This window comes from Leuciscus leuciscus (genome assembly GCF_965113295.1).
Source record: "Leuciscus leuciscus genome assembly, chromosome: 22".
Taxonomy (NCBI): domain Eukaryota; kingdom Metazoa; phylum Chordata; class Actinopteri; order Cypriniformes; family Leuciscidae; genus Leuciscus; species Leuciscus leuciscus.
In genome coordinates, this window is record NC_138746.1 from 23,339,445 (window position 1) to 23,351,943 (window position 12,499).

The 12,499-nt window shown below is 37.3% G+C and overlaps 1 protein-coding gene across 1 annotated transcript in view; it reads left to right on the forward strand.

Annotated features, from left to right (window-relative positions):
- LOC309486905 (putative methyltransferase TARBP1) overlaps positions 1-12,499 on the forward strand; it is a 63,441-nt gene that overhangs the window by 16,694 nt on the left and 34,248 nt on the right. Inside the window, 12 exon segments of the mRNA XM_082154373.1 lie at positions 1,421-1,601; positions 2,073-2,166; positions 3,084-3,303; positions 4,896-5,084; positions 5,197-5,387; positions 8,192-8,263; positions 8,536-8,656; positions 8,829-8,939; positions 10,209-10,361; positions 10,584-10,670; positions 10,750-10,976; positions 12,328-12,409. Coding sequence (XP_082010499.1) covers positions 1,421-1,601; positions 2,073-2,166; positions 3,084-3,303; positions 4,896-5,084; positions 5,197-5,387; positions 8,192-8,263; positions 8,536-8,656; positions 8,829-8,939; positions 10,209-10,361; positions 10,584-10,670; positions 10,750-10,976; positions 12,328-12,409 — 1,728 coding nt within the window.

Below are 12,499 nucleotides of genomic sequence, written 5' to 3' on the forward strand. Positions count from 1 at the left end.
GCGTTAAGAGCCTATGTGTCTCGCTCATCTGTTTTCAGACAGACGGAGCAGCTCTCTGTTTTGTTCAGCTGACGTTCTAAGGGACTAGCTGCGTCAAAACAGAGTCTATCCAGGTGGATAGTTGATGATATAGCGCTAGCTTACACATCCAAGGGCCTGCAATGCCCGATAGGTGTCAAAGCGCACTCCACAAGAGGCATGGCCTCGTCGTGGGCTTGGTCCAGTGGGATTGCCTTGCAAGATATCTGTATGGCGGCAGGCTGGGCCTCCCCGTCTACATTTATAAGGTTTTATAACCTTGAGGTTCCCGCTTTGCAAGCTAGGTTTCTCTCGGTTTAATTTTTCAGTATTGCCCGCCTGATGCTGTCGGCTCGGGATGCTGAAACTGCTAGAGCGTCGATCACTGATCGCCTATATACTTCTGTGGGCAGTACGTAAGTCCCCCATATTTACCAGTCCAGGCTGAGTTCGCCCTGGCTGTGTGGAACACTTGATATAACATGCTCTTATCAGAGCTCAATATTACAGGAATGATGCTATTCTAGCCCCTCTTCCCGGATTCTCTGTGAGTCCCTTGTGATTAGGCACTGTATGAGCCCCGGGCACCTGCCCTTGGGACTTTAGTGTTATGTCTCAAGCACGCACGGCGTTTTACATTGTGTTCCCCTAGCGTAAGATATCTTACGCAAGTACGAGAGACCTCTCGTAAGAGAACGTACTCGGTTACTAACGTAACCTCGGTTCTCTCTAGAAGAGGGAACGAGTACTTGCGTATCTTGCCGTGCATGCGTCATGTTCTGATTCGCTTCAGCGATGAAAAACTGACCAAACCAGCCTCTCTGGGCCGTATTTATAGCCCTGGCCCCACCCGATTTTGGCGGGACATGACGTAATGGGCGCGAAGCGCCCTCATTGGTTCTGACGTCATGAGGAGCCTCTATCGATAGGCTGGTGCAGTTGCCGCAGAGCAGCCAATGGGCGCGCGAGCTGTCTCGCCCATGTCTGCATGCTGCTGCAATGCGTTTTACATTATTGCAAAATTAAGGATAATTTTTGGCTTCAATATCTCGAGGAAAAGAGGTTTTCCCCTAGCGTAAGATATCTTACGCAAGTACTCGTTCCCTCTTCTAGAGAGAACCGAGGTTACGTTAGTAACCGAGTACGTTTTCACACAGTAACACACAGAATCCTACCGGGAAAAACTAAGCCTGGGTTGTCAAAACTGGTTTATTGCTGATCAAAGGTGGTGTACCAGCACTAATCAGCGGGTCGACCATGTCGAAACCTGTTCCATCAACCATTTAGACTAGCTGATGACCATCAATTTGAACCACCTAAAACCATGTAAAATAAACTACCATCCGGTTTAGCTGGATTTTCAGGGGATTTTTACACTGTTGTGTCTGTCTTCTCTCTCTAGTTATGTGATGTGGAGAGGTCTGAACTTTATCTCTCAGTATTAAGGGAGCTGGTTCTCACTTACTCCACTGTTTCGTGGTACGGCTCAAATCTGCAGCAGAACTACATCCCAAAACTCACCACTCACTGCTTGAGGATCCTCAATGAACCTTCTGAACAGGTGCAGCACAAACATATTAACTGTTAAATGTGTTCAACATTGATAACAAAAATAAATGTTTCTTGAACACCAAATCAGCATATAAGAATTTCTGTAGGATCATGTGACACTGAAGACTGGAGTAATGATGCTGAAAATTCAGCTTTGACCTCACAGGAATAAATGACATTTGAAATATGTCACAATATTACTGTTTTTACTGTACTTGTCTTGGTGAGCTTAAGAGACTTCTTTCAAAAACATAAAAAATCTTTCCAACCCTAAAATTATCCCTAAAATGCTCTTGTGTATATGCTCTATTTCCCTTCACTTTTAAGTCAAATATAAAGTTAGACTGTCGTTACAGAAATATTTAATTTAGATTCAAGTATTTAAAAGAACCATAAAGTAAGTCGAGCAGCACAACAGTCTTGTTTAGTTTTTTTTCAAAGCAGAGATTCTTTCCCAATTCTTTGAGCTAAACCTCAGTTGTGTTGGTTCATTTTTTTCCCAGTATATTTTCCATATATATATTTGTTTCCGTGTAATTTTGGATGTTTTTTGCATCTCAACCAGACATTACTGAAGCCCACAACTGCGACAGTCAGGTCTGTTCAAGCTCTAAAACAATTTTGGTAGACCTTTGCAATAAGGCTCCATTTGTAATAAGGCTCCATTTGTTAGTTAAAGGGATAGTGCACCCAAACTCGCCCTCATGTCGTTCCAAATGCGTAAGACTTTCATTCATCTTCAGAACACAAATAAAGATATTTTTAATGAAATCTGAGAGCTTTCTGTCCCTCCATTGACAGCTACTCAACTGACACTTTGACGCTTCAAAAAGTTCATAAAGAGATCATAAAACTAATCCATATGAATTGAGCCGTTTAGTCCAAATTTTCTGAAGCGACATGATCGCTTTATATGATGAACAGATTGAATTTAGGCTTTTATTGGAGGGACATGGAGGGACAGAAAGCTCAGATTTCATCAAAAAGATCTGTTCTGAAGATGAACAAAAGTCTTACGGGTTTAGAACTGCATGTGGGTGAGCAATTAATGACAGCATTTTCATTTTTGGGTGAACTTACCAATTTTACATTACATTACACACTACATTGGTTAACATAAACTAACAATGAAAAATAAGCATTTATTAACCTCAGTTAATATCAACATTTACCAAAACATTATTACAATTAAGTTGTATCTAATATTATGAACTAACAATGAAGATTTGTTATTTTTATGAACTAACCTTAACAAAGAGTGTTGCTCATTGTTAATGTTAGGTAATGCTAACTAGGATTTAACTAATGGGACCTTTTTGTAAAGTGTTACCAAAACATCTTAAATAAGCTACCTACTTATATCATGGCTGCTGTGGGTCTTCAATGAAAAGTTCACCCAAAAATGTCAATTCTATCATAATCTTCCACATCCATATGGAGGAGAACTTTTATCAAAGTTTTCTTTTCTGAGGAGGATTATCACTTATTCATTTATGAATGTGTGTTTACTCCAGTCATCCAGAAGATGGCCTCTTGCTGAAGGACTGGGGGCGAATTGTGGCCCAGTTTATTGGAGATCAGTGGACGTGTCTGAGTTTCCTGCAGAAGTCTGCTGGGACCGTCCGGGCTCCTGAAGCTCCTGAGGTCCTGAGGGCTGCGGTGGACGCTCTGGCATTATTGCCTGGCCATCTCGTTCTCCCGGTGCTGGACTTCATGGCATCAGTCCTGCCACAGGTGGGGAAGCAAAAGAGAAGGACATAGACTGTACTCTTGAATTAAATTAAAAGGTTTATTTTTGTGTTCAGTGCCAAGTTAAAAAGGTGAAAAATCTATATTTACAAGAGACAAATAACAACAATACAAATAACAACCTAAGATAGGAAGGCGAGCATGAGAGGTACCAAACAAAATAAATAAATGAAACTCATCTAACTAGTTTTATCAACTAAACTGACAATTAAATAAAATGTAGAACAGAAAAGTCTTCAGTGTGAAACGCCCTAACTAAACTATTCTAAATATTAAAATAAACAAAACAAACAGGGGTGTGGCGCTCTCTCCTAAACCTAGTGTGTCTAATACAACGGGACGTTCCTATGTGGTGCACAATGAATGTTGCACGACTTGCTTACCTACTTGCTCCTCTTCAGCCTTCACACAACGTGACGACTTGAGAAGAGAGAAACTTGCACTTTAATTTACAGGAAGTGTTCTACACTGGGTAATGTAAGGTAATTACATGGGTTACAGGGATAGTTCATCCAAAAATGTAAATTGTGTCATGATTTACTCACCCTCAAGTTGTTCCAAACCTTTATGAATTTCTTTCTTCTGCTGAACACAAAAGAACATATTTTAAAGAATGTCGGTAACCAAACAGTTGATGGGCCCTATTGACTTCCATAGTATTTTTTCCCCCATACTATGGAGGTCAGTGGGGGGCCCCTCAACTGTTTGGTTACCGACATTGCTCAAAATATGTTCTTTTGTGTTAAAAAAGAAATTCATACAGGTTTGGAACAACTTGAGTGTGAGTAAATGATGGCAGAATTTTCATTTTTGGGTGACCTATCCCTTTAAGGTTAGGTTTAGGGGTAGGTTCAGTGTTAGTACCTAGTTATTACCCAGTTATTTTAGTTACTATAATAAGTACATAGTATGAACATTTGGAACAGGACTTAAAGTGCTACCGACAGAACATACACAACTGGACACTTTACATCCACATATACATGATAACATAGAATGCATCGGGCAAGTACTGTAAAGGAACACATAATAAACTCTAGCAACAGCATGTAATCACAAAAACACAGATTCGCGCTAACAAGGTGTGTTCAAGATGGCAGCAGTCAAACAAATCTAGCAAAAAGCTTCCGGGACAGAGGAGATACGGGTATTTAAACGGGTACGGTAAAAGGTGATTTGCAACGTGAACCGGGCCGTCAACTTCTGTGATGAAAAATGACAAGCTGTTCGTCCATTGGAATCTGAAACACAAAACAGATGAACTCCTCGGTGTACTTTAGAGTACGTTACAATTATCATTTCAGATTTAAAGGGCAACAAATACATATTCCACTGTTATCTAAGTAGTCTTCCTTAAAGTCAACTGATAATCTTAGTTGAGGTTTCTTGTGCCAAACAAGTGTCAGTAACATTATAACAACACCAGGAATTTCAGGGAATTTTACAATTGTAGAAATATGATTTTCTGTTGGTAAAAAAAAGAATATATGTGTGTATATTATTTTTCTGTGCCTTTTTACGGACAGGTTATGTTGTTGTGATGCGTGTTTAGTTCATGGGTGTATTTTCACCAGCAGATGGTGCAGTGTGAAGAATCTCTGTGCGTCGAGGCCGTATGTGCATCATGGAAGGTGGTTCAGGCTCTGAGCACAAACCCTCATGACTTCTGGTCCACACTGCAGGGATTCGTGCGCTTAGCTTTTGACCATGGGCTTCTGCAGCTCACAGAGGAACAGAACCCCAGCATCACGGCCTGCATACAACAGGTCAGGGAAAGATCTACAAGCACTTCGCCTTCTCCCTTTACATCCACAACATATTTTGATCAAAAATATATATAGCTAGTGTATATAATAAAAGCTTTCTGGTTTTTGACAGATTTTGAGTGAGCTCATGGAGTTGGCTCAGGTCCGATCAGGGGTGTTTAATGTTCTGATCCAGCATTGTTGTGAGACGTGGCTTCCAGCAGAGGGTGTCCAGTCAGACGCTGTGTTCAGTACGGCTCTCTTACACCTCAACATCCTGACTGAGGCCTGTGTGTACGGCCCAGTGTTCAGAAGAGACCAAAGGTCAATTTGAACAACATTAAGAAAGATATTCAAATAGTAAAATGTTTATATTAATATTTAAATAAATACAGAATAAATATTTTGAAAAAATACTAACAACTCTATATATACTGTGTATATGTATATATATATATATATATATATGTATATACGCACCAACAGACTTTTTATATATATATATATATATATAAAAAGTCTGTTGGTGCATCAGTGACTACTTATAGAACCTGTCAATCACAGCTGTCAATCATGACGTTACATCACCGTTTTTATAGCATCGCGTAATTAACTAAAAACAAGCTTATTTAAAAAACAGACACTTGAACTTACATCAGCGTGATAAAAAAAACTACAGTAAATGACAGAAACCACCTTTGGAAAAAAGATATTTGAAGTGTAATTTAATTGTTTAGTTGGTCTCACGGTGGAGAATAACACGGGGAGGCGGGGCTTATGACCTTTACTAGGACCAGTCACCGGGGGCGATCGAGACGTTTTGATCGTCAGTTCTAAAAGACCTGCTTTAATTTGTCATTGCACTAACGTAAAATGGTGTGTGAAATATTTATTGTCAGATGATGAATAAACTTGATGAAAAACATACAATTAGTTTGATAGTTTGTGTACAATATTTGTCTTAAATCAATCAAACAATTAGATGATCAGTTGATCCCTCCTAATTTCATTGAATTTATTTAGCAGTAAATCCGTTTTATGACAGTTGATAAAGATATTTTAAATAATTGAAAAAATGTAGAAATGTAAGTGCATAAAACAAAAATTGAAACGCTCATAAATGTGTCGTTCCAATATAGTCATTCTGTCTGGTGTTTTTTATTCCTAGACAACATAATTCTACTGTTAGGACAACCTATATTTATAGTTCGGATACTGGCTATCAATGTGCATGACGGTAGGTAAAGTTAAGGATAAGAGCTGTAAGTTAAAAAACAAGTTGGTTATAGAACTGTTTATGAGAAATCTTGAGCACATAAAAATAATAATAAAAACGTTCATTTTAAGAAGGTTTACTACTGTTGTGACAAGCATTCTGAGATATATGCAAAATACTCGCGTTCTTGCCGAAATGATTGGCCATTTCGTTTGTCGTTGTTTACGTAATGCCCCGCCCCCTCAGTCTGTCTGCAAATCAGAAGCGGGGAATGTCAGGGAATTGGATTACAAATAAATCAGGTTTTTTTTTTTTATGTACATCATTGTTTAGCGCATACAGTATTTAGAAAATAACATTATTTCATATTAATTCGATCTATTGTAAATTATAATACATTTCATAATGACAGTTCAAAAAAGGCTGATGTTAGACTTTGTAATCATGCTATTTTCTTATTCCATATCAGTGATAAATTGTTTAATTCTTTCTGGTTTGTCGTATGTATCAGTAGCTTTTAGGGGTGGAACGGTACATGCATGTTTTCGTATTGAACCGAAACGGTACGGCCGGGTGTCACGTTTCGGTGCTTACTCTGAAGCAGGCAGCGATGTGCAACGCTGAGAGAGAGAGAGAGAGAGAGAGAGAGAGAGAGAGAGAGAGAGAGAGAGGCGCGGGCGCGTTCGAAAAGTCGCAAAGTGTTTACTTATATTTGTGTGCGCGCGCGTGTGTGTGTGTGTGTGTGTGTGTGTGTGTGTGTGTGTGTGAGGTGTGGGCGCGATCGAACAGTGGAAAATGAAAACATACTCCGTCATTTTTTTTATACAGGACATCATTCAAACTGCAAAGTGTTTAAGTTACTGTTAATTAAAAAGCAAATACATTTTCAATTCATTCAGGTACCATTACCAAACATATCTCAAGGTCTTTTTGTCTTTTTATTAATTTAATTAATAAACTAATTATATAAAACTATTGTCAGTGCACTACAAATAAACTGGTTCTATGCCTTTACTTTATTAATAAAACTTATTTAAAAAATACAAGGCTTAAGTAATTTATTTTCCTTTGGTGGTACAGCCTGAGACATGCACAAGCCTTCTGCATTTTTGTTTTGCTTTTCCCTCCATTGTACCGAGCTCGTACCCAACCGTGATGTCTGAACCGAGGTATGAACCGAACCGTGACTTCTGTGTACCGTTCCACCCCTATATATATATATATAGTAACAAAGTATGTAAGTTACAAAAGTTGCACAATATATCGAAATATCGCAAATGTATATGCATATCGCAACGGCTTGCAATAACTGGGGTCATGAGCAATAGACCAAAAATCACTCACTGCTCTTTGCTGCATAACTTTTGTAGCTTTAATAAGAATCAGTATATATAGCCGATATTTAATTCATAGAGTGAAAACTAAGCCGTGTTTTATTTTTAAATTTGATTATTCAGTTTCTGCTGTTAAATAAACCTAATGTAGGATAACCTGAAACCCTAAACCCCGTAGTTTACACTGATGTTAAAATAACACTTATACTTATGCTACAGTAAAACACTGATGTTCACTTTCAGAAGTTGTTGGGATGTTTTCTTGTCACAAAAAGAATGTGAAACACGTATGTAGGTTATATCATTTTGAATATATTTTAAAGATCATTTAAATTAATTTTACACACTTTAAGCATTATCGTATCGAATATCGCATTTTCTTTCGATATCATGCAGCCGTAGTATTTGTCTTTTTATAATACCCATATCTTTTTATATAATATTTTATATTAATCTATTTGACTGCTCTAATACATACGCATATGTGCATAAATAAATCAATATATATATATATATATATATACACACACACTATTATTATTTTATTCATTTATTTTCCTTTATTCTCTTGCTTTCAGGCTTGTTCAGGAGGTTCAAAGCTATGTTGAGCAATTTGGTGATACTTGTGCAGCAAACACAGCTGTCAGCAGGTAAACCACAACACTAGCTGTTTGTAATGTAAGATAGTTGTCACTTTTGATACACTAGTGAGTAATGTTTCATTAAAGCATTCCATAATTGTGAAGAAATGTTGTGGTATGCACATTTTAGAGGTTGGCATCATTGACTAAGCATGACTTTTATAAATAGACTGGTTCAAAACTACTTGAATTAAATATATTCATTGTACTTTTCCTCATACAGTAGCATGTCAAATACTTTGATGCTGATTTACATTTATTATTCTGAATCTCATTTCCAGTGATAACAGAGACGATCAGTTTCCTCGAGTGTGTGCTTTGGCTTTTCTCTGCCGCTTGAATCCATCTAATCGTCTCCACCAGCGTCTGATGGAAGAGCTCGTGCAACGATTACTGAGGAAGGTTTGTGTTCAGTTCTTAACTACAGCTCTTACTGGAAATTGGGTGTTCAATTCTTAAAGAAAGCACTTCCTGAAAACAATGAGTGTGTGTTTGATTCTGTTCTGTTCTTCTCATGGTTATTGCATGTGTTTATGATTAAAGTTCCCTCCTGTTTCTCTTTTCCTTCCCTCAGGATGCCGAGATTTCAAAATCCAAAGTACGTTACTATAGCAACTCCATCCAGCACAGAGTGAAGAACCGTGTGTGGCAGACGCTGCTGCTGCTACTGCATAAACTCAGACTGGTTAGATCTCTACACACACGCACATGCATATTAATACACTTGGATTTCAAGGATTTTGGCCGATACCAATTTGATAACAACCTCACAAAGTAATATTAACATTCAGTCATTTCTACTAAACATTACTCGATTAAATCTAGTGGATGTATAACAGGCCTACATAGTTAGACGGGCACAATGAAGAAAAAATATGAATTAATTAAATATTCTATAATGACGACTTTATATATATATATATATATATGTATATATATATATATATATATATATATATATATATATATAAAGGCTGTTATTTGTAATAGAGTGCAACAGTTGGGTTCCGGAAATACTTTCTCTATTCATTTTCACCATAGGGAAACTGATTTTTAACAATAACTTATAAACCATTAAAGACAGCCTTACTGGATTGTAGTTCTCAGCCGTAAAGCCATAAAATACACAGTCTTGTACCGAAAGTTTTTATTTTTTTGCTTCAAATCGAAGTTTGTAAAGTTATGATTCACCTCATGGCTGATTGGCTTGGTTCATGGCTTATAATACTTTATCAAAAACTTTTTTTTAAATCCCTATGGGAAAAATGAATGAAAAAAATTCTTCCGGAACCAGCGCTGCTGAAACAGTGGGCGAGCACTAATGCAGTCTATACTAAATAAAACAATCTTGCTATTTTTGTTTTGTTTGTAATCTTCTTTTTTTCTTCTTTTTTTTACAAACATGAGATGCAATCTAAATTGCAATATATATATTTGAATTAGATTTTTTAATGTATAGATATATATGATGTATAGATCATGTATGTGTGTGTGTGTATATATATATATATATATATATATATATATATGTATGTATATGTGTGTGTATATGTATATATATATATATATATATATATATATATATATAATGCAATTTATTTTATATAAATTATTAAACCTTTTTTTTTAAAATCAAACCATTTTCTATTTACACACACACACACACACACACACACACACACACACACACACACACACACACACACACACACACACACACACACACACACACACACACACATACATATATATGTATGTATATATATATATGTGTACATATATGTATATATATATATATATATGTGTGTGTGTGTAGAAGAAATGTAAAAAAAATATATGTGTGTGTTTGTAAAAAAAATTAAATTCAGTTTTTCCATATGAAAATTAGTTATGTTTTTCTAGCAGGTAAGACTTATATAGTCACTTTAATAGTGTACTTTGTTATCTGCCACAGGAGTTTGTGTCGGACTGTGTGTTGAGTCACGTGTGTGAGGCCGGGTTCTGCAGTAACCAAGCATCCGTCAAGTACCTGATCGAATGGACCCTGATCCTGATCCTCCATCTGAACCCGTCTCGCATCCAGAACCTGTGGAACTGTTTCAGTCTGGTGAGTCTGAACTTATTAACTCACAAACCTCAATCTACAAACAGGTGCGACACATACGCAACAAAACCAGGCTTGAATGCTTCTCATTCCAAGTTCTGCGGTAGAAAAAAAGAACTAGATTAAACTCGGACAGGAGGAAGTATTTTAACACCTAAAATGTTACACACAGCAGCTTGAGTTATGTAGATATGTCTATTTACTGGTAAATAATTTGTTTTGCAGGAGCATGAGAAGACAAGAACAAGCATTTGCACTTTTTTCTCTGTCCTCGTGCACCTGAACGTCCTCTTCCCGAAACTGCAAGATAAGGTGCAGTTTTTATCATTTTAATCTAATTTCTTCCTCTGCGAACAGGAAGAAATCAACATTTATTTGTGTTTTCTCTCAGGAGGTGCAGTGGCGTAGAGCGGTGGAGGTGAGCCTGCAGTGGTGTTTCAGTCATAACTTCAGCGTTCGTCTCTATGCCCTGCTCGCCCTTAAGAGGGTGTGGGAGCTGGAGGACGCCCGTGCCCTGGAGGAAAACCTGGGTGGGCTGACCACGGTGGTCCAGGCCTGTTTACAGCAGGCTGAAGCCATGCAGAACACTGGGGGAGAAAAGATTCACTCATTAACCCTGTAAAGCGCACTTCATCTTATTTGATTCGGGAATTTCTAAGGCCTCTAAATTGTCGACATGATCAACTTTGAAAAATGCCTTCTGATGTCTAATTGATAGTTTATGCTTTTTTAGCAAGCAAAAGGCCTTTTAATAGAACTGTAAAAATGTCCCCCTTCAGGCCGTGGGAAATCGGAAATCTTTACTGATTTTTGTTTAGTAAATTTAAGAACTTTAATATTTCAAGATGAACACTTATTGGACTGAAGCTATTTAGGTTTAATTGATTATCCATACATAATTTTTTTTAGAAAGATCATATTAAATTGTGACCTTCAGGCTTTCAATGAACGTATATTTGTCAGTCATCATATGTTTTCCCCCCACAATAAAAACTACAGAGCTTTGATCAGAAAAATCTAACGCATATTATTGGGAGATACAGAGTGACAACAGATATTTATAACCATTTTATGTAAGTAGTCTGCTATACTGTGATACAGATCTCATTAATTTACATTAAAGGTGCTCTAAACGATGTTGGGTGATGTCACTTGTTGTTCGAAGTATTGTCAAACAAAACAGAGGCTAGCTTGATTCCCAGGCTGGGCCAGTCTGTTTTTCTTGCCGTTTGTGGAGCCTGGGCTGTCTACAGAGACCGTGTTTTTTTTACAGTGTGTTCAGGGGACAGGCAGTTAGCGGATAGTGAGGAGATGTTTGCTGTATGTGACAAAAAATGTTTTAGCCTAAAAAACGCGTGACATCGCTTAGAGGACCTTTAAGTCTATCAGAATTTTTTATCAGCAAGTGCACCAAATTACATATTTTTTTGCTCAGTTTGGGCCTCTGAATAAAACTAGTGTTTTTTCCTCCTTTAAAGGGATACTCCACCGAAAAATGAAAATTCTGTCATCATATACTCACTCTCATGTTGTTTCAAACCTGTATGAATTTCTTTCTTCTGCTGAACAGAAAGGAAGATATTTAGAAGAATGTCAGTAACCAGACAGTTTTAGATACCATTGACTTCCATAGTATTTTTTTTTCCTACTATGGAAGTCAATGGTATCTAAAACTGTCTGGTTACCTACATTCTTCTAAATATCTTCCTTTCTGTTCAGCAGAAGAAAGAAATTCATACAGTTTTGAAACAACATGAGGGTGAGTATATATGATGACAGAATTTTCATTTTTCGGTGGAGTATCCCTTTAATATGAACTCCATATCTGCTTTACAGGGTTTAATAGACCTGTGAATGCGATCCTAAATTATAGCGACAAATTTTGGGACTGGTTTTTCTTAGATTCTCAGAAGAAACCTGGAGATACCAGAGACTTGTAAAAAATATATATATTTTTTTTTCTCCACAGAAATGCAATGAAAAATTGGTCTAGAATCCAGGAGCATTTCTTCTTCAGTGCTTTCCACCCAATCAGGGATTACAGTGTTGAGGTGAGATCTCTCTCTCACACACACACACACACACACACACACACACACACACACACACACACACACGGTTTTGCTATCTTTGTGGGGACT